This window comes from Nicotiana tomentosiformis, chromosome 1 (genome assembly GCF_000390325.3).
Source record: "Nicotiana tomentosiformis chromosome 1, ASM39032v3, whole genome shotgun sequence".
Taxonomy (NCBI): domain Eukaryota; kingdom Viridiplantae; phylum Streptophyta; class Magnoliopsida; order Solanales; family Solanaceae; genus Nicotiana; species Nicotiana tomentosiformis.
The window spans coordinates 65,376,327-65,404,007 of record NC_090812.1 but is presented as its reverse complement, the minus strand read 5'-3'; the positions used below and the strand labels follow the sequence as shown (position 1 = coordinate 65,404,007).

General features: G+C 37.6%; 1 protein-coding gene across 1 annotated transcript; it reads right to left on the bottom strand.

Moving 5' to 3' along the window:
• Nucleotides 1-21,656: 21,656 nt before the first annotated feature.
• On the bottom strand, nt 21,657-24,881 carry LOC104118001 (uncharacterized). The gene is made up of 3 exons (XM_009629160.4): nt 24,518-24,881; nt 22,204-24,392; nt 21,657-22,114 (listed from the first exon to the last, which is right to left on the bottom strand). Exons 1-3 carry the CDS (start codon nt 24,702-24,704, stop codon nt 22,040-22,042), a joined length of 2,451 nt encoding a protein of 816 aa, XP_009627455.2. The 5' UTR covers nt 24,705-24,881; the 3' UTR covers nt 21,657-22,039.
• Nucleotides 24,882-27,681: the final 2,800 nt, after the last annotated feature.

Genomic DNA, 27,681 nt, shown 5'->3' with positions numbered 1-27,681 from the left:
TTTTAGACCAGTTCATGCGCCCAAACAACATGAGAAACACTTCTGTGGCCATGCCAGCCCATTGTGTTTGATAGGTACACTTTATTGAGGTTGGAGTGTCTAATAGGAACAAATCTTAGGCCTCATTTGTTTTTTTTAAGATTAAGACGTATGAAACTAAATACACATTTGAATATCAAGATGTGTATTAAGATATCTGAATCTGAATACACATCTGAATATTAAGAAATGTATTAAGATCTGAATACTAAATGATTAAGACTGTTTGATTTTTAATATTTGAATGTATAAAATTTATCTTTATTTGAAAATTAATAAACATAAAATTTTAATAAAATATTAACTGATCTAATATTCTATCAATAAAATATATAAATTTTTTATAATATAGTAGTTGCTGGTGGTGATTATGAATGCCGACTATAGGCAGTGATTGGTGTTAGGTTTGTTGATGGCGGTGGTAGCTAATGATGATTAGTAGTAGTGGCAATTTATGATTGAGGATGGTGGTGGTGAGTGGTGATAGTTAATAATGGTGGGTGGTGGATGATAATTATGATTGAGGAAGGTGATGGTGGGTGGTGGCAGTTTATAATGATGGGCAGTGCCGATTATGGTTGTTGACGGTGATGGGGTGGTTAGTTGTGGTAGTTGAGGTGGATGAGTGTTATTTGTGGTTGAGAATGATGGTGGTGGGAGTGGTGGGAATAACGGATGGTGGTAGTCGATTATGGTGGTAGTGGTTGAGTATGGTGGTGGCGGTGGTTGAGTATGGTGACAGTAGTGGCTGCATGATGATAGTTGATAATGGTTGGCGGTGGCGACAATTAATAATGAATATGGATGATAGCATTTTAATAAAATTAAGTTTTTGTTATGTATCTTAATCATACAAACCTATTCAGACCCATTAAGGGGTTCTGAAGTGAAAAAAATAAATACACTTAATGATTAAGATATGAATAATTAAGATTCAGACTTAAAAAATAAATGCACTTAATGTCTGAGATCTGAATGATTAAGATTTAGACCTCCATTAAGTGCAAACAAATGAGGCCTTAGTTTAAGTGTCTAAATGAAAATTCGTGCCAACTGTAAGGGACCGCGTATGTATTTGAACAAAAAATAATAACATCCTATGTTAGTCGGCCCAATCTCACAACCAAAAAGAGCCCATTTTTAAAATTTTACTCGACATAGTTATATAATGTGTAAAAAAAAAAAATTATATCTGTTAACCTAGCGTGAAAAAGAGAGCTGGACAATCTTCTTTATCCATTTTCTTTTATTTTTTCAACTTTCAGAGTGAAGATGTCAATGACGAAGTCAATCAAGAGGTCACCGGCAAAGTTAACGATGTCATCGAAAAATAAATCTTCTGCGGTGGATAATCTTCTTTACCCATTTTTTCCCTTCAATTTTCAAGGTAAAGAGGTCAACGCCAAAGTTAACGAGGTCATCGGAGAATGAATATCTGGTGGTGAATAGTCATTTTACCCACTTTATGCTATTTTGTTCTGCCGAAAAAGAATCCATTTAAAGTTGAACCATTTTTGTGTTTTAGCAAATGATTTGTTCTGGTGTATCATTCAGACAATTTTCAAGTTATTCAAATGATATTCAAGTTATTTATCTTCTTTTATAAAATAAAAAAAATCCATCTCCATCTTCTCTCCTCTTTAATTTTTAGATCTCACTTCCTTTGAAAAACTCTCTTTTGATATTTGGTGCTGAAATAGAGGTGTAATTGTGAACACAAGATGTTTTCTGGTGTAAATATTGTATAACCACTCCATACATACTTATACATTGTTTATAAATGTGTATATTTATATATAAATGTGTATATGTTTATAACATTACAAAATTATTTATTTCTCAATGTATAAGGATATATAGTCAAGGGTGAAGCCACAGTATGGGTTGCGGGTTCTGCCGAACCCAATAGCTTTTGTTCAAACCCTGTATTTGTATTAAGAAATCTAATAAATATGTACAACTTATTAATTTAGAACCCAATAATTTAAAAGGATTATACTAGAACCCATAAGATTCAAATCTTAGCTCCGCCTATCGTATATATACATTGTCATTATATAAGAAGCCTCCACCGAAGTTTGACACTTCTCTTCTTCTTCTTTCTCTTATTTTTTGATATACATTATTATGCATTCGATATAAAATTTATACACAGTTATACATCATTATACATATATTGCACATGTATAATGAAATTAAATTTTGTTTCACGTTTTCTTTCTTTTTTAGAACAATTCATGTATAAATCTACCTTTCTTGTTGATTTATCCGCCAAATCACGAACTTGCAGCAATTGCTTTTCAATTTTACCATATAAGCTTAATCAACGAAATTGAAAAAATGTAAGCTACTTGGTTCTTTATCTTGTTTACCATTTTTTTTAGGAAGAATCCTTTGGGAAATGTTACATACTTCTTTATGGTCACTATTTATGATAATTTTTTTACAATTATGCGTAGCCTATTTTAGCTCAAACTCTTTATTGTAATTATATAATTATAATTTTTGCAAGCAAGTCGTGCAATTTTATGTTTTGATTTTAGGATGATATAATAGGAGAGATCGCTAAAGATAAATTGGGGGAGAAAGATCAAAATCAGATAATGTAATAATCAGAAAATTCCAAGACTTCATTTGAATAAGATAATAGTCCTAATGAAACTCCTCTGCTGAATAAAAAACCCAGAAAATACTTTTTTTTCAAACTTCAGCTTATTATTTTTGGGCTACATATTTGTAAAGTTATGACTGGCTATTAGATTGCAACACATGACTATGGGTTGTAATTACGTGTAATTCTCCCAAATATTTTTATGTTTAAACTATTTAATTTGTCACATTTTATCCCGGATAACACGTAACACATAGATTCTCACATTATGTGATGGTCAACTCCTAACCTCTATGATAGATTTAGACCTATTATTGTCATGGATTATCAAATTGATGAAATCATGGAACTATAAAATGGATTATCAATCGTATTGATGAGTTTTTTGAAGTCATAAGGACATAGCTGGTGATGATTCGATCGAATTGGTTGTTAACCAACGAGTGTAGCTTGATTTTGCATTGTGATAAAAGATTTTGGTATTTTTTTGTTTTTTTCGTTCTAAATAATGGGTTTATTTTGTGATATTTAATTGTATTGGGAATATTTGGTGTGGATTTGTATCTATATATACTTATACTTATATTTATATTAACTAGTTTAAAAGTGGGAAGCTCTAAAATAGAAAGTTGAAAGACTAAAATATCATTAATAACATTAATAAATAAATAAATAAATAGTATTGGAAACGGTGTCATCCGTTTCTACTTTCTAATAGTTACATCTTTCACTATAAGGTGCGATAGTTATTTTTTCACTACCTATAAATATTAAATTATTATGCAATTTCAAGCACTTTAAACTTTTAATTGTAGCGTCAAAAAGTTTATAGCACTTAGAGTAATTTTAGCACTGGAAAATTCCACCACTTGAAAAATTCCACCAAAATAATCAAGTCTGGAACAATCACATATGTTCCAACCACTATATGATGAACCCTTGTTAGTTCAAGCATTAAAGAAGGGCCTTGTATAGTTTTAACCGGAGACAGACGGATATAACATTTCAAGGGATTGTCATTGATCTTGCTATATGTAAACTACTCCTCTATTAACTAGTACTATCGTAAGTGTTTGTCGATGGACTTGGAAAATATGCCCATGCTAAAGCTCGATTGAAAATGTCAATATTGAAATTTGAATCGAATAGACTTTTATTTTCTAGTCGAAGAGACCCGCATAAATCAAGATATACTTCGAATCGTCATGAGCTTATTTAAGTAGAAAAAATTATTTGATTGCCAATTGTTTTATCTTTTCACAAACATACTATTAATTTATTTTGCAAGGTAACTATTCAAGGAAACTTTTAACAAGTAACCTAGATTATTATGCTGGTGTAAAATAGTGTGGCTAAAATATATTTTAACTTTTCGATACTATTTAAAATAATATAACAACTACATGGCAACTCTAGTTTGTTATTCGAATCTTCGTAAAATATACTAAAAATATGAGGTATTATCAGTAAATGTGTGATATTTTTCACTCATAAGCACAAATATTATTTTCTATATATTGATCATAAGATAATATATATTTTACATTAATTAAAAATAGATATAACTTTTGTTATTGTTGCTATAGCCGGTGAAATTTTTGATTTTGCATTCTATATTGTCATAAGTGTGATTCCTCGTGTATTAAAAATATTGTTCTATCTTCTTATACCTATGAAGACATTTAACCTAGAATTTTCAAGTTCACTAAAAAGGTATAAATACCATATATTGAAGGGTTGAAACACAAATGCAATTAGTGTGAATACAAGTCAATACAATGTTCTACTCTTGTGAAGCTGTTTTTCTACAATTCATTTGAGTTTATTCTTCTATTAAGTTAGCTAAATATGATCAATGTTCATTATTTTCAAGACTACATGCCTTCTTAATTTATTTTAATCAAACATATTATTAATATATATATATATATATATATATATATATATATATATATATATATATATATATATATATTAACATGGGATATAAGCGTCTAGTTAAATTGATAAAAGCAAGTGCATATTACTTAGAGGAAACTAACTTATAATTAACTATATTAAAGAGAACATGTGCTCGAGATATGTCACAATATCATTTAGAATCTAACTTAAGAATATAAAATCCAAAGAGACAACACGTAGAAGAGGAATAAAATATTTTAAACTAATTTAAAGTTATAATTTAAAACAAAATATGACATTATTTAATTATAGGTAAAATATTAATATGGAAAACTGATTAAAATTTTATAGTAGGGAAGAGAATGTATAAAGACAAAAAATAGAGATAGTGTGAGGATACTTATACTTTAAATTTATTTAAAAATAAATAAATTAAATAATACTCAAAAATATTATTGATAGATTTAGATCATAAAAGAGTTTTGAGTAAGAGCATAAAAACGTAAAAATGCATTAAATTTCAAGAATAAAAAAGTTATATATATCGATGATAATTAAAAAGGTAATAAGCAAGAACCAAAAAAAAAGGTATGTGTAAATATTTAAAATAAGACTTATTTGAATTTTAGATGAAAAACAAAGTGGTAGTGAAATTTTTGTTTGTATGATCTAATATGCTAAAACTAGACAACTTACCAATGACATTTTAGTATTCTTTAATATTGACGGTGAAATGAAATGTAAGTACTAAAATTACAGGGTTAGATTGTTGTAAATATATATAAAAATAACTTATCCATTATGAAATTTGATAAATGATTTTATGTCTTACTTCTTAATTAATATCTAATGATTATATATAATTTGTATATATTTATATTTTAAGGTTATTTAAATATAATTCAAATAATCCAAATTACGATTCTGATTTGTGTTCTCACATCGCTACTAGTTTGCGTATTAAAGAGAACATGTGCTTGCTATATGTCACAATATCAGTTAGAATCCAACTTAAGAATCCATATCCAAAAAGAGACAACACGTAGAAAAGGCATAAAAATCAAGCTAAGCTATAAGTTACTATGTTTTAATATCTAGGAATATATACAATATTTAAATCATTGAGATTTGCTGCGAGCTGCTAAATATCCTCACGAGTGGTTTTTATAATTCCCATGTGAGATGTGACGGCTACTTTTATTTTTGGTAACCATATTAGTCAAGATATTTTTTAATTGCATTGGCTTCAACAATTACAACCTCGCTTTACAACTTTATGGACTAGAAATAGTAGGCTTTGTAAAATTACAAGCATAATGACACGAATGCATAGATTCCTTCAACTTATTAAATTTTTTAAAAAAATGCTTTTGACTTAATTTCATTTGATTCCCATAATTCATTATTAAAGCACCGTGCATTTTAGCTTTTCAGATATACCAAATAATATTGTCCCTCAATTTCATCAGTTGTAAAGAGTCAAGCAATTGTTTTACTTTTACATTCAAATACAACTGATGGCACAAAACAACAAAATCATTGACCTTTTTCAGTTGGGCATAAAGATATTTGAAAAGCATATATTCTAATGCATACATGACTCGCGAATGACATTAACTCTATTTGCTAAGATGCAGCTAACAGGCAATATATTTTTTATAAAACTGCATTTTAACATCTCATCTGACATTCGCATCAAATAATCAAGCATTCATGTCATTTAAATGATGTTTGCAACGTTACAGTCCTCTTACTTTCCTTCTAGTTTTTCACAGAGAAGGATTTAATCAGCCAAAAGTTTTAGGTTCAGTTCTTCACATTTCATAGAAGACTGTAAACTAGAGCAAACTAACTGTTTTCAAAGAAATGAATATGAAATTGGCCTCTAGGAAACCAACTGGCTTAAGAGATTCGAGTACACTGCTAGCCATTGAAAGAAGGATCTGGTCGGGTGTTTTCACATATGCAATTTAGGGACTCATTCTATAGAAAGAAGGATCTCAAAAATCTCATATCCCCTACACAGGTTGCAATATACACTTAATTTCAGGTCATTTTTATCTCACAAAAGCTAGAGTAAGGTCAGTCTGGTAGGAAGTTCTTTGCTCACGCTTTTTATCATGAAGCAATTTTCACTCTAATTCTTGAAAACTCGGTCTTAGGTTGAAAATAACCAGAAGCACTCTGAGAAAAAGCCATAAAAGTTGGTTCACATAGTAGAATAAGTTTTCAATTCATTGCGAGATTACTTGAAATACTGAAGATCATTGACTATACAAGAACCCGAGGTAAGTTCCCGTATCACAATATATTAGTATAACAAAGAAATCAATGTATTCAAACTAGAGATAAAGTGTGATGACCCAAAAGGTCATCTTTAAATTTAATAATTAATTATGTATTCTAAGACCTTAAAAAAGTACTATTTTATTATTTTTCGACTTACGTACACAGTCCGTATAATTTTTCGGAAAGTTTTTATATGAAAAATTGATTAAAATGTGAAATAGAGCCTTAAAACTCATCTGAGTTGACTTTGGTCAGCATTTTGAGCAAACGGACTCGGATCAGTATTTTGATAGTTCCGGTAAGTCCGTATCGTGATTTGGGACTTGGACGTATACCCGAAATTTAATTTGGAGGTCCCTAGCTTTAATTATCGCCAGTTGGCGAAAACTAGAAGCCTAAAGGCTTAAAGATTTCAAAGTTTAACTACAAATTGACTTTTATTGATATCGGGGTCGGATTCGAATTCTGAAAATTTTTATAGGTCCGTTATGTCATTTATGACTTGTATGTCGAATTTGGTGAGAAACGGAATTGTTTAAAAGTTATATTGGGGGAACGGGTTGCACGCCGCAATAGAAACAAGTTGAGGGATTGTGACTGTTGAGTTGATTTCAATTATTAATATTATTTATTGGTCTTACTAATATTCCCGTTATTATTATTGTTGTTATTACTACATGTTAAATGTAAGTGACCCGCCTTAGCCTCGTCACTACTTCGTCGAGGTTAGGCTCAACACTTATCAGTACACGGGGTCGGTTGTACTGATACCACACTCTGCACTTCTTGTGCATATTTCAGAGTTGGTCCCAGTGGCGTACCATAAACTTGCTCGGATTTCAGCTACTCAGAGGAGACTTGAGGTATAATTGCACAGCGTCCGCAGTTCTGAAGTCCCCGTCTACTTTACTTTAGCTGTGTGTTTGCTTTCAGACGACTTTATTTTATTCAGATCCTTATTTGTATCATTCTAGAAGCTCGTGCACTTGTGACTCCAGTTCTGGGATGATATTTAGATATCGCGATTATTATGAATTATTTCAGACATTATTTTCGCATTTGTTTCCTTGGTATTAATTAATTTAAAATTTTGTTAAAATGGCTAATTATATTCTAACGTTGGCTTGCCTAGCAAGTTTAATGTTAGGCGCTATCACGGTTCCGAAGTTGGGAATTTCAGGCCATGACAGTTGGTATCAGAGCACTAGGTTACATAGGTCTCACGAGTCACGAGCAAACTTAGTAGAGTCTGAAGGATCGGCACAGAGACGTCTGTACTTATCTTTCAGAGGCTATAAAGTTTAGGAACAATATCACTTATGTAAGGCCCCGTAAAATTTTGCAAAAGAAAATAATATTTCGTGGCGCCGAATTGGTTTTACGTGTTGAGGATTATAGAAATTCTTCCATTGGGTGGTTTGAAATTGGGGAAGCAGAGTTGATAGGGCCAAACCTCGTGCATCAGGCTATGAAAAAAGTTAGAACCATTAAGGAGCGGTTGAAGACTGCTCAGAGTCGTGAGAAATCCTATTCGAATGTTCGTCGTAGGGATTTGGAGTTCAAAGAAGATGATTGGGTATTCTTGAAAGTTTTCCCCATGAAGGATGTGACGCGATTTGGTAAGAAAGGGAAATTGAGTCTGAGGTATGTTGGACCGTACAAAATCATTCAGAGGATCGGTGAGGTAGCGTACAAGCTTGAGCTTCCACCTGAGATGTCATTAGTACACCCGGTGTTTCATGTGTCTATGTTAAAGAAAGTAGTTGGAGACCTGACAGTCATTGTTCTGGTTAAGACTATTGAGGTTAATGAAGAATTGACTTATGAAGAAATTCCAATTTCTATTATTGATTGACAAGTCCGAAAGTTGAGAAATTAAAAAATTACATCCGTAAAAGTGCTATGGCGAAACTAACACGTTGAAGAGGCTACTTTGGAGGCCGAAGAAGAAATGAAGAAAAAGTATCCTTATTTGTTTGAATAGCCATGTATTTATAATGTTGTGATCTATGAAAAATATTCTTAGAGTTGCTTTCTATGAATTTTGTATCATTTGTATAATTGGCGTTAAGGGTGTTCTTTTCTGGGTGGTTTGAAATTGGGGAAGCAGAGTTGATAGGTCTAGACCTCGTGCATCAGGCTATGGAAAAAGTTAGAACCATTAAGGAGCGGTTGAAGACTGCTCAGAGTCGTCAGAAATCCTATTCGGATGTTCGTCGTAGGGATTTGGAGTTCAAAGAAGATGATTGGGTATTCTTGAAAGTTTTCCCCATAAAGGGTGTGACGCATTTTGGTAAGAAAGAAAAATTGAGTCTGAGGTATGTTGGACCGTACAAAATTATTCAGAGGATCGGTGAGGTAGCGTACAAGCTTGAGCTACCACCTGAGATGTCATTAGTACACCCGATGTTTTATGTGTCTATGTTAAAAAAGTAGTTGGAGACCTGACGACCATTGTTCCGGTTGAGACTATTGAGGTTAATAAAGAATTGACTTATGAAGAGATTCCATTTTCTATTACTGATCGGCAAGTCCGAAAGTTGAGAAATAAAAAATTACATCCGTAAAAGTGCTATGGCGAAACCAACACGTTGAAAAGGCTACTTGGGAGGGCGAAGAAGAAATGAAGAAAAAATATCCTTATTTGTTTGAATAGCCATGTATTTATAACGTTGTGATCTATGAAAAAATATTCTAAGAGTTGCTTTCTATGAATTTTGTATCATTTGTACAATTGGCGTTAAGGGTGGTCCTTTCTGGAAATATATTGCTTGTGAGACCACAGTTTGTGTTATTTTGTATTATGTTACGTCATTGGATTATGTATATGCTGTTAGGGTGTGTTTTTGGGGCCCTCTAACATGTGGATATGCCTAGTTACAAGGGAAACTTTGGCAAAATATTTTGAAATTTAGGGAGTTAGTCAAATTTGGGACTGCTGGTGTATGGTATGAAAACTGAGTTACATAAGATGCTAATAACAAGTTTTGACCCTCATTCGAGGACGAATGATCCTAAGTGGGGGAGAATGTAAGGTCCCGTAAAATTTTGCAAAAGAAAATAAGGTTTCATGGCGCCGAATTGGTTTTACGTGTTGAGGATTATAGAAACTCTTCGCGGCGAGCTTGCTCGCCGCGGCTCGGACTTTTTGGGTTAAACAATGTACCGAAAAGTAAAGAAAAATTTTTGGCGAAAAAGCGCGTTTATGCGGTCCATTATGTGACCGCATAATCACTCTGCGGCCCGTATAATGGCCGCATAAGTGAGCAGGAAAGGGCCATTCTGGAAGCAGCTATGCGGTGCGACCGCATAGTGACCGCATACACAGACAGATTTTTGATCATTTTTGTCATCAATTATGTGACCGATATGCGGTCCGCATATATATTATGTGGTTGTATATGCGACTGGAGAACCGTTCCGGAGCTTCATTTTTAGGTTTTTAAAACCCGACCCTATTTCGTTAAATGCACTCTTTGGGGCTTTTTGAGCTATAATCTAACATTTTAGAGTGAGAGAGAGTGCCCTAGAGTGAAAAGGTGTTCTTCAATTTTTGCTCAAGTGTTGGAAGATTAAGAAGGGAAACTCGCTAGGTCTTCATCCTAGAGGTAAGATTCTACACCCTAACCCTCAATTTCGAATTTTGTCTAGAAATGGGTAATTAGCAAGCTAATTTTGGGCATGAGGGTTATTTATTTTACATGCATGTGTTATCAAAGGATATAGTGTCACAACCCAAAATCTAACCATGGTCGTGATGGCGCCTATCGTATTACAAGACAAGCCTATTCCCCAAAATATTACTACTAAACCGATTATGAGAATTTAATAAAGCATTTCAACATTTGAATTTCTCATAAACTAAATCAACTTTAAATATAATTTTAGAAATACGGAAACGAGCCCCAAACATCGGGGTGTCACTAAGTCATGAGCGTCTAAATCTATGAACTAAGAAATGAAACTGTCTAACTGTCAATACAATCCAAAAAAAGAAATGATAAAAGGAGTAACAAGGTCCTGCGGACGCTAGCCGCTACCCTGCAATCTCCACAGATAGCCGGCCTGAACTCAACGATCGCCGCGCTCTAACTCACCTGGATCTGCACATAAAGTGCAGGGTATAGTATGAGTACAACCGACTCAGTAGTAATAGAAATAACTAAGGAACTGAGCAGTAGTGACGAGCTAAGTAAAATAGCCCAATTATTTATTTTCACAATTTAAAAATAAACAGAAATAAACAGGTAAATTCCATAACTCAGTAAATGCCACAAAGAAGTTTAACAGATAAATGTAACAACAACACAAATAAATACAACCTCACAGCAGTGTCACTCCATCACTCACCACTCGTACTCAGTACTCAACACTTAAAACACTCAACACTATGCGCTCACTGGGGGTGTGTACAGACTCCGGAGGGACTCCCAAAGCCCAAGCGCTAAGCACGGACAACTCGCGTGCCATCATATCAATACCCGGATCCGCACGGTCAACTCACGTACTACGCGGACAACTCATGCGCTATGGTATCAATACCTGGACCCGCACAGTCAACTCACGTGCTACGCGGACAACTCACGCGCTATGATATTAATATCCTCACAACTAGGCCCTCGACCTCACTCAATCATGTACCTTACTAGTCTCATCATCACCAACAAATAAGGGAACACAGCCCACATCAAGTATCACCGCATATTAGCAAATAATAAAGACTGAGGTAAACATGTACAATAATTTCTATGACTGAGTACAAATAATGTGAGCATGAATAAAGCCTAAGCATGATCTCTAACATGAAGGCAAGCAGGTTCAACAACAAATAAACACATAACCACATATAATAGCCACTAGGCCTCACAGCCTCACGGGACGGACCAAGTCTCAATCCCTCGCGATGCACACCCACATGCTTGTCACCTAGCGTGGGTATCACTTCCAAACCATCGCGTGATGTCAAATCTGCGGGTTTATACCCTCAAGGCCAGAGTTAAAACTGTTACTTACCTTAACAGCATAAAGATCCTACTCCGGGATGCCCTCGTCTCTGAACTCGGTCTCCAAATGCTCTAAATCTATTCACAATCAGTACAATACCATCAATATATGCTAATGGAATGAATTCCGCAAGAAAAACTATCAAATTATGCCAAAAATTCAAAACCGACCAAAACCCGACCCCGGGCCCACGTCTCGAAATCAGTAAAAAATGGCAGAATAATAAACCTTGACCTCTCCCGAGTCTAACCATACCAAATTCATCAAAATCCGACATCGTTTGTTCCTTCAAATCCTTAAATTACTCTCCAAAAATTCCAAGCCCTAACCCCTCATTTTCACTAATTACCTTGATTAAACAACGGAAAATCACCATATATACAAGTATTAGGGCTCAAGTAACTTACCTCAATGAAACCCCCTTGATTCCCTCTTCAAATCTCTCCCAAAAGCTCCAAAAACCGAATAGAAATGGTGAAGAATGAACCAAAATCGCGAAGTATGATATATAGAATCTGCCCCAGGGATTCCGCACCTGCGGACCCTTTCTCGCACCTGCGGACTCGCATCTGCGGTCCCAGGTGCACATATGCGAAAGTCACTTAGACGCCAAGCTTCGCACCTGCGGCTGCCCCTTCGCACCTGCGGGCTTGCAGGTGCGATCCTCTCTTCCGCACCTGTGCTCAATGCCAAGCCTCCATTTTCCTCATCTGCGACATGCCATCCGCACCTGCGGTTCCCAATTTGCAGGTGCGGCCACACCAGCAGCTTCCAGCTGCATTTTCCAACTTCCAAACTCCCCGATACCCATCCGAAATCATCCCGAGCCCCTTGGGACCTCAACCAAAAATACGAACAAGTCATATATCAACATACCAACTTAGTCGAACCTTCGAATCACCCAAAACAACATCAAACCGTCAAATCACCCTCGGATTCAAGCCTAAGAACTTCTAAATTTCCAAATTCGGCAACCAATGCCGAAACCAACCAAACCACGTCCGAATGACCTCAAATTTGCACACACGTCACAAATGACACTACAAGCCTACTCCAACTTCCAGAATTCCATTCCGACTCCGATATCAAATATTCCACTGCAAACTGAAATCACCAAATTTCCAACTTTCGCCAATTCAAGCCTAATTCTACCACGGACCTCCAAATTACATTCCGGACACACTCCTAAGTCTAAAATCACCCAACGAAGCTAACCGAATCATAAAAATCCAAGTCCGAACTCGTTTACTCATAAGTCAACTTCCGGTTGACTTTTCTAACTTAGCTTTCTAACTAAGAGACTAAGTGTCTCATTTCACTCCAAAACTACTCCGAAAAAAAACCTACCAACTCGATACAACTCAACACAATTGAACAACACATAAATAAGCAGAAATGGGAAAAACAGGTCTATGACTCTTGAAACGACCGGCCGGGTCGTTACATATAGGAAGATTGTTGAGCTAAAAATGGTAAAGATTGGGTTGTGGGATGATGGAATCCTCCACAAAAGGACCTTGAGCCTTAATCCACACTTAGTGTTTGATAAAATGCTCAAATAAGCTAGAACCATGAGCAACTTCCTAATTTTGATTCAATTTGTTATATTTCTACAATAGATTGAAGTTGCTAAGAATTCCGGAACATTTTAGAGTTTAAGGAAGCTTAATTGAGGTATGTTGGCTAAACTCTTCTCTTAGAATTGAATCACACGATATTCATGAAAAATATGTAAGTCCCGAGTGGTTCATTATAAAAATTGGCTATTCCGAGTAAGATTGCGTTAAAAGATATATATATATTCGACAAGTATCTCAAATGCTTTATTCATGTTATGTTATCAATCGAGAATGTGTTAAAATATGGGTTGTGCATTAATAATATTTCGACTTCAAGTCAAGTTCAAACGAAGGCTATTATGCCAAATTTTGTGAAATATCTCCATGTGCTTTAGACTTTAAACTGCTCACATGTGTACTACACACTTTGATTTGAATTGTATTTGTTGTTATTGATGATGATGATATCCGAAATTGAAAAGGGTGAGCATGAAATACTGAATATGGCCAACGTGCCAAGATTGATCTTATAATTATGGCCATTAGTGCCAATGAAATGAAAATATATGAAAGTAATATGAAATGTGATGATTGATATAAAAAGGTTGATGTCTTGAATAAGACAGCCTAGCCGGTCGGGTCGTGATCGGACACCATGCCGCACACATGGTGGTGATTGTGCTGGAAATTATATTTGAAATTGTGATTGTGGTCGATGTCTCTAATGGATAGCCTAGCCGATTGGGTTGTGATCGGACTCCGTGTTAAAGACGGTGGTATTGATATTGAGAGTAATTGTGGTTGATGTCTCTAATGAGATAGCCTAGCTGATCGGGTCGTGATCGGACTCCGTACTGATAATATGGTGGTACTGGTATTGTGAATAATAGTATTGTGAACAATGGTATATCGATACTAAAAACCTCCCAATATGAGATATGGAAATTAATTTGAACACTGTCTTGATCGTAAATTGAGGTTTGATATTGATTAGTGCTTTCATTGATATTATAATAATCTTGTTTGTATTATTTGTCATTCTATTGAGAGGGTTTTTAGTTATACATACTAGTGCTATTCGACGGTACTAACGTCCCTTTTGCCGGGGGCGCTGCATCTTTAAATGGATGCAGGTGGTTCCACAGTAGGAGATATTGATCAGTGATAGAAATACATCTTTTTCCCAGCTGATTTGGTGAGACCCACTTCATCCCGGGGTCATAAATATTTTGTACATTGTGTATTCTGTTTGAGGTATAGCCGGGGCCTTGTTGCCGACATTATCATTATACTTTTCCTTATCTATAGAGGCTCCATAGATATAGTGTGGGTTGTGTATTGGTGCTGGGAAAGACAAACTATGTTATGTTGTGGTTGTATTACTTGTCCATTTGAGACTTTAAAAATGATGAAACTTATGGAAAAAAATTGGTAATTGCAGACATGACCACTTTATTGTTTAATTAAGGAAAACATATATTCTCTTTATCCATGAATGAGTTTGGGTAGAAGGAATCTAACATGCTTGCTCGGCCGGGTTCACTCGGTTAAGCGCCGGTCACGCTCCTCGGTTTTGGGGCATGACAAACTTCTTTCTTATTCTGTCGTGCGATCTTATTCTATCATCGATAATTGAACTATTATATTCTTATTCTCTCGCAGATGGTGAGAACACGTAATACATCTACCGACAGACAGGGACTAGAGCCCCCGGTGGCAACTATGGCCAGTGGTAGAGGTCGAGGCCAATGTCGTGCTAGAGGCCGAGGTAGAGGTAGGGCTCAGTCTAGAGCTCGAGCAGCCGCACCTGTTGTAGAACCTTAGGCGGAACTTCAGGAGGAAGTTCCAGTTCAAACTGTACCAGTTGGACCAATTTAGGTCCCTGAAGGATTTATAGCTACTCTAGTGCTTCTGGACACTCTAGTCCATTTGGTAAGTCTTATGGAGGGCATGGCCCAGAATGGTACATTTCCAGTGGCACCAGCCGTCTCACAGGCTGGGGGAGGAGCACAAACTCCCACTACTCCCGCACCAGAGCAGATGGCTCCCTAGAATCAGGCTCTCACAGCCCCGCCAATTGGGGTAGTTCAGTAGTTGTTGCGGCATAGACCGGTGATAGGCCTGCCATGTCTTTTAAGGCCTTATTGAGACTGGATAAGTTTACTAAGCTCTTTGCAGTTCACTTCAATGGTACACCTTATGAGGACCCACAAGATTATCTTGATTGCTGCCATGAGGTGCTGCGAAACATGGGTATAGTTGAGGCCAATGGGCTTGATTTTGATGTATTTCAGATGACGGGTTCCGCCATGAAGTGGTGGAGAGATTATACATTGACCAGACAAGTTGGATCGCCTGCACTTATCTGGGAGCAGTTCTCACAACTATTTGTGGAGAAGTTCCTTCCTATCACACTAAGAGAGGATTACCGCAAGCAATTTGAGCGTGTACAGCAGGGCAGCATGACTGTTACTCAGTATGAGTCCCGTTGTGTGGATTTAGCCCGTCATGCTCTCCTTTTACTACCTACTGAGGGAGAGAGAGAGAGAGGAGGTTTATTGAGGGACTCACTCACCCTATCAGGCTTTAGATGGCCAAGGAGACCGGAAGTGAGATTTCCTTTCAGGCAGTTGCTAATGTCGCGAGGAGGATCGAGATGGTTCTTGCACAGGAGAGAGGGCAGAGGTCTGATAAGAGGCCTCGTCAGTTCGGTGGTTTCAGCGGTGCCTCGTTTGGAGGCAGGGTAATTTTGGTAGGGGTCATTCTCCTAGATCGTTTCATTCAGCACTTCAGGCATCTCCCGGTGCTTTAGGGAGTCATGGTCCTATTATGCTTTGCTTTGGGCAGGCAACATTTAGTGCACATTCAGCTCCTATCAGTGCACCACCACTCCAGAGTCACTACAACGGTTATCCGGCCCGTTCGGGTCAGCTTTAGCTTCAGCAGCCACGACATCAGGATGGGTGTTATGAGTATGGGAACATTGGTCACGTCAGGAGATATTGCCCTAGGTTGTTGAGTAACAGATCTCGGCAGGGTTCTCGTGTCATCATACCAGCACCGGTTACTTCACCGCCTGCTCAGCCAGCTAGAGGTAGGGGTCAGGCAGCTAGAGGTGGAGGTCATGCCATTAGAGGTGGAGGCTAGCCAGTTAGAGGTCGTCCCAAAGACACAGTTCAAAGTGGTGGGGCCCAGCCCCGATTTTATGTTTTTCTAGCTAGGTTTGAGGCCGAGTCATCTGATGTTGTGATCACATGTATTATTCCAGTTTGCCATAGAGATGCTTCAGTTCTATTTTATCCAGGATCTACTTATTCCTATGTGTCCTCCTATTTTGCTTCATATTTGGTTGTGCCTTGTGATTCTCTGAGTGCTTCTGTGTGTGTATCTACACCGTGGGAGACTCTGTTGTAGTAGATCATGTCTATCGTTCGTGTGTGGTTGCTATTGGTAGTCTTGAGACTAGTGTGGATCTTCTACTTCTTGATATGGTAAATTTTGATGTCATCTTTGGTATGGATTGGTTGTCACCTTATCATGCTATATTGGATTGTCATGCCAAGACAATGACCCTAGCCATGTCGGGGTTACCTCGGTTAGAGTAGAAAGGAACTCATGGTCATTCTACCAACATGGTTATTTCTTATATGAAAGCTCGATGTATGGTCGAGAAAGGGTGTCTAGCCTATTTGGCTTATATTCACGATCCCAGTGCGGATGTTCCTTCTATGGATTCAGTACCAGTTGTTTGTGAATTTCCAGAAGTATTTCCTGCAGATTTGCTGGGGATGCCACCCGACAGAGATATTGACTTCTGTATTGATTTGGCTCCGGGCACTCAGCCCATTTCTATTCCACCATACCGTATGGCCCCGCTGGAGTTGAAAGAATTGAAGGAGCAGTTACAAGACTTGCTTAATCAGGGATTCATTAGACCCAGTGTCTCGCCCTGGGATACACCAATACTATTTGTAAAGAAGAAAGATGGCTCTATGCGGATATGTATAGATTATCGGCAATTGAACAAGGTCGCTATCAAAAACAAATATCTGCTGCCAACAATTGATGACTTATTTGATCAGCTTCAGAGTGCCAAGTTATTTTTGAAAATCGATTTGAGGTCTGGTTACCATCAGTTGAAGATTAGGTCATCTAATGTCCCTAACATAACTTTTCAGACTCGGTATGGGCATTGCGAATTCCTAGTGATGTCATTTGGGTTGACAAATGCCCCAGCAACATTTATGGATTTGATGAATCGGGTGTTCAAGCCCTATTTGGATTCTTTTGTGGTTTTATTCATCGATGATATATTGATTTACTCCAACAGTCGAGAAGAACATGAACATCATCTTCGGAGTGTGCTCTAGACTTTGAAAAATAATCAGTTATATGCCAAATTTTTAATTGGTTAGACTCAGTTGCCTTTTTTGGGGCATGTTGTATCGGCAAAAAGCATAAAAGTTGATCCTAAGAAGATTGAGGATGTTCAGAATTAGCCTAGACCTACTTCAGTTACAGAGATCCGAAGTTTCCTGGGTTTGGCAAGTTATTATCGTTGGTTCGTGGAGGGGTTTTCATCTATAGCAAGCCCATTGACCAGACTGACCCAGAAAGGTGTCCCATTCAGATGGTCAGACGAGTGTGAGTTGAGTTTTCAGAAGCTCAAGACTGCTTTGACTACGACGCCGGTGTTGGTATTACCCACATGTTCAAGATCTTATACGGTGTATTGTGATGCATCTCGCGTTGGACTTGGTGCAGTATTGATGCAAGATGGAAAGGTGATTGCATATGCGTCGCGGCAGTTGAAAGTTCACGAGAAGAATTATCTTGTTCATGACTTAGAATTGGTAACCATTGTTCACGCGCTGAAGATTTGGAGGCATTACCTCTACGGTGTCTCGTGTGAGGTATTTACTAATCATCGTAGCCTTCAGTATCTGTTCAAACAAAAGGATCTCAATTTGAGGCAGAGAAGATAGTTGGAGTTGTTGAAAGACTATGATATCATTATTTTGTATCACCCCAGAAAGGCTAATGTGGTGGTTGATGCTTTGAGTATAAAGGCTGTGAGTATGGACAGTCTTGTGTATATTCCTATTGGTAAGAGACCGTTAGCTGCAGATGTTCAGACTTTGGCTAATCAATTCGTGATGTTAGATGTTTCGGAATCCAGTCGGGTTCTAGCTTGCACCGTCGCTCGATCTTCTTTATATGAGCACATCAGAGAGCGGCAGTATGATGATCCTCATTTACTTGTCCTTAGGGACACGGTACAACACAGTGATGCCAAACAGGTTGATGTGGGGGAAGATGGAGTTCTGCAAATGCAGGGTCGTGTTTGTGTGCCTAATGTGGATGGGCTTCGTGAATTAATTCTGGAAGAGGCTCACAGTTCCAGGTATTCTATTCATCCAGGTGCCGCCAAAATGTATCAAAATTTGCGGCAACATTATTGGTGGAGGAGAATGAAGAAGGATATAGTTGCATTTGTAGCTCGGTGTTTGAATTGTCAACAAGTTAAGTACGAGCATGAGAGACTTGGTGGTTTGCTTCAGAAGTTAGAAATTCCTGAGTGGAAGTGGGAGCGTATCACTATGGATTTTGTTGTTGGGCTTCCATGGACTTAGAGAAAATTCGACGCACTTTGGGTCATTGTGGACAGGTTGACCAAGTTAGCACATTTCATTCCAGTGGCAGTTACCTATTCTTCATAGCTGTTAGCTGAAATTTACATTCGTGAGATTCTCCGCCTTCACGGTGTGCCTGTGTCTATTATTTCAGATCGAGGTACGCAGTTTACCTCACACTTCTGGAGGGTTGTACAATGTGAATTAAGCACGCGGGTTGAGTTGAGTACAACATTTCATCCACAGACAGACGGACTGTCAGAGCGCACTATTCAGATATTGGAAGATATGTTTCGCGCTTGTGTTATAGACTTTGGAGGTTCTTGGGCTCAGTTCTTGCCACTTGTGGAGTTTGCTTATAATAATAACTACCAGTCAAGCATTCAGATGGCTCCATATGAGGCATTATACGGAAGGTGATGTCGTTCGCCAGTTGGTTGGTTTAAATTGGGAGAGGCTCGGTTGTTGGGTACCAATTTGGTACAGGATGCCTTGGATAAAGTCAAAGTTATTTAGGATCGACTTCGCACATCTCAGTCTAGGCAAAAGAGTTATGCCGACCGTAAGGTTCGTAATATTGCTTTCATGGTTGGAGAAAGAATATTGCTCCGGGTTTCACCTATGAAAGGTGTAATGAGGTTCGGAAAGAAGGACAAGTTGAGCCCTAGGTATATTGGACCCTATGAAATTCTTGAAAGGGTGGGTGAAGTAGCCTACATGCTTGCACTACCACCTAGTTTATCAGCGGTTCATCCGGTGTTCCATGTGTCTATGCTCCGAAAATATCATGGTGATCCGCCCCATGTGTTAGATTTCAGCTTAGTCCAATTGGACAAAGATTTGACTTATGAAGAGGAGCCAATAGCTATTCTAGCCCGGCAGGTCCGACAGTTGAGGTCTAAGAGTTATCCTTCAGTTCGGGTATAATGGAGAGGTTAGCCAGTAGAAGCATCTACCTGGGAGTCCGAGTTGGACATGCAGAGTGAATATCCACACCTTTTCACCAACTCAGGTACTTTTCTAATTCCGTTCGAGGACGAACGTTTGTTTTAGAGGTGGAGAATGTGATGACCCAAAAGGTCATCTTTAAATTTAATAATTAATTATGTATTCTAAGACCTCGAAAAAGCACTGTTTATCATTCCTCGACTTGCATGCGCAGTCCGTATAATTTTTCGGAAAGTTTTTATATGAAAAATTGATTAAAATGTGAAATAGAGCCTTAAAACCCAATTGAGTTGACTTTGGTCAACATTTTGAACAAACAGACTCAGATCAGTGTTTTGATAGTTCCGGTAAGTCCGTATCGTTATTTGGGACTTGGGCGTATGCCCGGAATTTAATTTGGAGGTTCCTAGCTTGAATTATCGCCAGTTGGCAAAAACTAGAAACCTAAAGGCTTAAAGATTTCAAAGTTTGACTACAAATTGACTTTTATTGATATCGGTGTCGGATTCGAGTTCTTAAAATTTTCATAGGTCCGTTATGTCATTTGACTTGTTTGTCGAATTTGGTGAGAAACAGAATTATTTAAAAGTTATATTAGGGGAACGGGTTGCCCGCCGCAATAGAAACAAGTTGAGGGATTGTGATTGCTGAGTTGATTTCAATTATTAATATTATTTACTGGTCTTACTAATATTCCCGTTATTATTATTGTTGTTATTACTACAAGTTAAATGTAAGTGACCCGCCTTAGCCTCGTCACTAATTCGTCGAGGTTAGGCTCGGCACTTACCAGTACATGGGGTCGGTTGTACTGATACTACACTCTGAACTTCTTGTGCAGATTTCGGAGTTGGTCCTAGTGGCGTACCATAGATTTGCTCGGATTAGAGCTACTCAGAGGAGACTTGAGGTATAACTGCACAACGTCCGCAGTTCTGAAGTCCTCGTCTACTTTACTTTAGTTGTGTGCTTGCTTTCAGACAGCTTTATTTTGTTTAGACCTTATTTGTATCATTCTAGAAGCTCGTGCACTTGTGACTCAAGTTTTGGGATGGTAATTAGATATCGCGATTATTATGGATTATTTCAGACATTATTTCCGCATTTGTTTCCTTGGTATTAATTAATTTAAAATTTTGTTAAAATGACTAATTATATTCTAACATTGGCTTGCCTAGCAAGTGAAATGTTAGGCGCCATCACGGTTCCGAATGTGGGAATTTCGGGTCGTGACATAAAGGCCCATGATGTACTATCAATTGGCAGTAAGATGACTACATGTTCTGCAATTGACAGTATAATTTATTCAAAGGAATGTTAAGGCCAATGGCTAGTTTTAGAACTTTAGCATGGTTTCTTTTCCTCGACTATACGCGAGACATTGTGTGATTGAGAGGCTGGAGCTATGACTTGAATTGCAAGTGTATTGTTCAGTACAGCTTGCAGTTTTAGCAGCAAACTCAATCTATGTACGGAACATTCAGCAGAGTTTAGCTAAAATGATTCATTCTATTATCAACAAAATGCTGCTATGTCTTGCAAATTAATTTTAAAACTAAGCCAAGAGATGCATATTTTCACAAAACTTCAGATTTTAAAGGTAAATCAATGTACCACCAAAAGGTTGAGCGAAGAAAGGAAGAGTAAAAGATGAAGCAACGGCAAACGATGTGTAAGAAGTTACTCCAATGAATAACATTCAAGAAATGAAGCCAACAATCAGATCATCCTAAAATTTATAGAAGCAAGGTCAAACAAAGCGCTATCTATGCACAAGCTACAGGAAATCCTCAACTAATAAAAGAAACTTCAACTGACTGAGGCAGCATGTAGAAAGTTCCGCTAACAAGATAAAAAACATCAGCTAACTAAACATTAAAATCCTAAAAACCACACTTGAATCACTTCAGTTAAGTCATAAGGTATAGTTAAGGAATGACTATGCCTAGGATTGACTTGCTGAGAAGCCAAAAAAACAATTTCCTTCAGTGACATGCATAAGTGACGTGACTTCTCTGGTTTCTGCTCTAGCACACACGCAACCATCTTCAGAATCAAGGAGGGGTGACATGGCTTCTAATTCTGCTTGAGCGCCTTACAGGGGTGATGACTTCTTCCCCTACACTTGCCTAAAATTTCACAATGAAAAAATCAGAAAGTGTTCAAAGTAGTACAGAAAAAAATAGATTTGGTAGGTAATGTACTAGTCAGTACTCACATGCTTGATAGGAATCCTCTCATAAGTAGTGAAACTTCCATAAGAAGGTGAACCCAACGAATACTCAGACGCAGCCAATGACTCTCTCCTATTACTCTTTCTTGGTTTCTTCTCCATGCTTTGAGCTTCATCATTTGCTGATTTGGGATATTTCTTACTATAAGATGAACTTATCTGAAAGCTGCTCATTTCTGAGGGACAAGACTCTCCCATGACGTCAACCTCCGTTGGCCAGTTTTGAGAGGAATGTTTCTCTTTGACAATATGATCAGAATAGACTACTGACTGCAGAGTCTTATCGTTTTTCGTCTTCAAATAGATAACTATAGCAGCTAGCACAGAAAGGATAACTGAGGAAATCCCAAGGATCTGATATGCTCCAACATTGTCTCCAAGTCTATCATCAATTGGAGAGTGCACCGTTTCAACAGAAGAATCATCTTTCACTAAGCTTTCAGGGTTGTCGTTCACTGACTCAACTACAACATCAGAACTGGCATCATTATCAACATTGAAAGATTCGGTTTCAGCCAACTCATGCTCCCCTTGGTCTAGATCCCTTTCTGAACTAATAGACTCATTCCCCTCAGCTACTAGGACAACAGAAACTTCTTCGGTATCCAAGTCATGTTGTCCTTGTTCTTGATCATTTTCTGAGCTATCAGCCTCATTTTCCTCATCTAATTTAATTGCTGAAGCTTCTCCAATCTCCAACTTATGGGCTCCTTCAACTTCCTCTTCATTGCCATCATCATCAAAATCAGCTTCCTTTTGAACTTCTTCCTCTTTGGGCTCAGTTTCAGACTCTTCATCCTCATCCAATTCAGCAAGTTCAAACCCTTTATCCAACTCCACCGAACCAGTACTCCCTTTCAAATACCAGTAATCTATGCTACTATCTTGTACATCAGTCAAGTTCATGAATTTTAAAGGATGCACTGGAATATCTGATGGAATGCTACCAAGGTCATAAATCAACTTTGAGAAGTAAGAAATGGCTTCACCAGAGAATTGCTTAAAGTAACTATTAGCCTTCACCAACACTGGAATGTCTGATGGAATACTCAGATTAGAAAATCTTAAGTCTATGGACCCAGGAGTAGTAGTAAGTAAGGGAGAATCAGTAACTGAGATCAATACTAAAGCAATCAATAGTACCAACAGCAGAGAAAAAAACTTTGATATTACTGAAGATCTTGGCTTTGTTCTCATTTTTGCTTCTGCAATTTCCTCAGCAGCAGGTTCAGGAATTTTGGGTTCCTCTTCCTCTTCTTGATCAACTGCTGCTTCAAGTAACATCTCTTCTGAAGAAGAACCATCAGATTCTTTCGGCGATTCTTCAGCAGTTTGAGAAGCAGGTTCAGGAATTTTAGGTTCCTCTTCCTCTTTTTGATCAACTGCTGCTTCAAGTAACATCTCTTCTGAAGAAGAACCATCAGATTCTTTCGGCGATTCTTCAGCAGTTTGAGAACTTTCACTGTCCTCTGTGTCTGAAATGTTATCAGACAGTAATAACTCAGACAAGAAGCTGTCATCTAGACTCTTTGCTCCTCCTACTACATCCAATCCTTTTTCCTTATTGAGTAAAACCTCAATTCTTGGGTTGGGTTTGTAGTGAAGAAACTGAGGCCTGGGGGAGAGGTAATTGGTTTTAGGGTCATATGGAGGTAGAGAGGGATCAGCATCAAGTGGGGCTATTAAAGTAGAAACCAGTATTGGCTCATCATTGCAAATATCAGAATCCATGGTTACAGTATCAGAAATGAATTCAGAGGGTAAAGGTACTTCCAAAAATGTTACCTTTTTAGGGATTTTGTTAACTGGAGGTAGACCTTGTTCTTCAACAAGAACGTTCTCCTCCTTAGGGTCCAATAAAATTTCAGTTTTTTTCATAGATTTTACAGTACTGTTGCTCTGTTCAAAACCCACATCATAATTTTCGGAAGATGCATTAAAAAATGTAGCTTTACCGTCAGATAAGGAAATTGAAGTTCTAAGAGGGTCATTTCTTTCCACCAAGATTTTCTTTTTAGGGGATGAAGCAATCTTGGAAGAGGCTGAAATTGTTGGAGACATAAAATTCTTTGAACCCTTTGCCGCCGGTGACCTCAGTTTCGCTGATTTCAACTCATTCTCTTTCTCTTCAAAACCCCCTTCTTTCCCTAAATTAGACACCCTTTTAGCAGAATCTACAACAACAACAACAACAAAAAACAAGAAAAATACAGCAAAGTGATTAATCAAATCAAGAAATATTGCAACATATTATTGACATTTCAAATAAAGAAATTGAAGTGGAGGAAGGAGAAATTACCAGCAGGGCTATTGGCAGGTGTAACGGGGTTGAATCCTCTGTGGGTTGAAAGAACTGAAGGTCGTGAAAAAGGGTTGCCGTTAAAACTTCTCCTTGCTGTAGAATTGGTGTTTTCAGAGGTTCTTGGATGAGGAGGAATGGGTTTTGCAGAAAGTGGAGAAGGAGATCTGTTAGAAGAACCCGCCATTGATGGACTATACCAAGAAAGGTAAGAGAATCGTTTGCAGAAAATAGATAAGGAAATGAAATAGGGTAGTGAATTGAGAAAGGAAAGTGAATTTTTTTAGAGAGGATATCTTGTGGGTGTTTGATTCTATGAAGATGCTGTAAATCTTTTGTAACGGCTACTTTTGAACTTTCGGAATAGGGGTTTTGGTATTTGAATGCTGCCTTGTTTTGACCGTTGGAGTGAAACGATCAAAAGCAGTGACTTTTGATGATTTACTTCCTTTTTTCTTGTGGCGATAAAGGTGGATTTTGAATTAAGATAACAAACTTTAATTCAAATAGAGCCTGAATTAGGGGAAAAAATAAAATAAAGGTATATGATGTATATTTTTTTTTTATATTAAATCTTGTTAAAAGTTATGTTCTTCCGACCTTAAGTAGATTAGAAGTCGTATGCTTCAATAACTTAGTAATTATTATACATAACACAATACAACGTGCAAAAAATATAGGAGATGATACAAAATCTATATCTTCTATATCTTATTATATTAAAAGAGGGTAGTATGCATCGTGGTTAAGCCAAATGGCAAGCTAAAATGAAGCCACTTGGCAACTTTAGGATAATATTAATAATTAGAAATCTATATTCTATTAAAAGGAGGGTAGTATACACCAATAATTATAAATTACAAATTATAAATAAAAACATAATTAATGGAAATAGTTTAATGAATCTTATACATAATCTAAATAGATCTTAGACAAATCTAATATATATATATATATATATAAATCTACTCATAGATTTTCTTCTATATTAGCTAGAAATATCTATATTATATTAAAAGGAGGATAGTTGTGACGACCTGACCGGTCGTTTTGAGAGTTATAGCCCCGATCCCATATTAACTGCTTCCCCCGTATCTTTTTCTGCTATTGTGACTTATCGGGAGGTTTCGTTTTGGTTTTTGGAGTATTTTGGGACACTTAATCCCTAAACGAGAGCTTAAACCTTAGAATTTAGACCGCAGTCGGAACTGTGTGAAGACAACTCCGGAATGGAGTTTCGTCGGTTCTGTTAGTTCCGTTAGGTGATTTTGGACTTAGGGACGTTTCCGGATTATGTTTTGGAGGTCTGTAACTCATTTAGGCTTGAAATGGCGAAAGTCAAAATTTTGGAGATTTTGACCAGGAGTGGAATATTTGATACAGGGTCGAATTCTGATTCCGGAAGTTGGAGTAGGTCCGTAGGGTTGAATACGACTTGTGTACAAAATTTGGGGTCAATCGAACGTGGTTTAGTTGGTTTCGGCATCGGTTGTCGAATTTGGAAGTTTCAAGTTCTTTAAGTTTGAATCGGAGGATGATTCGTGATTTTAGCGTTATTTGATGTGGTTTGAGGGCTCGACTAAGTTAGTATGGTGTTTTAGGATTGGTTGTTATGTTTAGTTGAGGTCCCGAGGGCCTCGGATGTGTTTCGAATGCTTAACGAAGGACATATTGGACTTAGAAAATTTCTTAAGTTTGCTGGTTTCTGGTGTTTCGCACCTGCAGTGGGGGAAACACAGGTGCGGGGGCCGCACGTGCGGATGATTAAGTGCAGAAACAGATTTGGAGGGAGTGGTCAGGGGTCGCAGATGCGAGGTGAGTTCCGTATCTGCGATGCCCGCAGATGCGCTGGAGAGATCACAAGAGCGATGGAGGACCGCAGAAGCGGACATAGGTCCGCAGGTGCGCACACGCATGTGCGGCCTTTTAATCGCAGAAGCGGGCGATGAGTTTTAAGTGAAAACCGCACCTGCGAAGGAATTTCCGCATGTGCGGAACCGCAGATGCGGTTGAAGTTTGACTGGCAGAAAAAAAGGCTAAGTGCGAGGGTTTGATTTCATTCTTCATTTTTGGACTTGGGAGCTCGGAATTTATCGATTTTTCGAGAGATTTTCAGAGGAAGGTTTGGGGTTATGATTCCTAACTCACTTTTGGTTGTATTCCATTAATCTATAGTTATTTTCTTAATTTAATTTCGGATTTGGGGTTGAAAATTTGGGAAAAAGTTGAGAAAAGTTATTAGGCCGAATTTTGGGATTTTGATCGAGATTTTGGTATCAGATTTGAGTAATTTTGGTATGAGTGAACTCATGAGTGAATGGGTGTTCATATTTTGTGACTTTTACCCGATTCTGAGACATGGGCCCGGGAAGGCTTTTTAGGGCGATTTTCCAATCCCTTGCTTTAGCTTTGATTTCATTAGCTAGTTTACTTCCTTGTAGTTATATTTATGTTATGTAATTGATTTTGGCTAGATTTGGCCATTCGGAGTTGGATATCCGTGGAAAGAGCATTGTTACGGATTGATTGAGCTTGGTTCGAGGTAAGTGGCTTGCCTAACCTTGTGTGGGGGAACTCCCCTTAGGATTTAGTACTATTTTGATATGTGAGCGCCGTGTACGTGAGGTGACGAGTACGTACATGGGCTAATTGTTGTAAAAACCCCATTTCTGTTAAGTAATAACCTGTTTTCCTTCTTATTTGAGTCATATCAGCATGTGTAGTATCTTGTTAGATTAGAACAACATGACTACTTGCCTTAATTGTTTATTTGAACTCTGCGTAGCATGTCTAGTAAATTTCCTTTTTTTCCTTGTCTTGTAATTAGTTTAAATTATAGGATCTCGTGTTGTAGCTGTTGAATTCTATTGTTTGAGTTGTATATTTACTTTTGGGACTACGGAACGGTATTCAGGGAGATCCCCCTACATATTTACTTTTGGGACTACAGAACGGTATTCCGGGAGATTCTCATGTCTTGCATATTTACTTTGGGACTACGGAACAGTATTCCGGGAGATCTCCCTGCACATTTACGTTTGGGACTACGAGACGGTATCTCGGGAGACCCCATGTTGTTATTTCTGTGTACTAAGGTGTTACATTTCTATGTTTTCATTCTTGTTAAATTTCTGTCTTTATTGTATTGCGATATTTCATTCTGC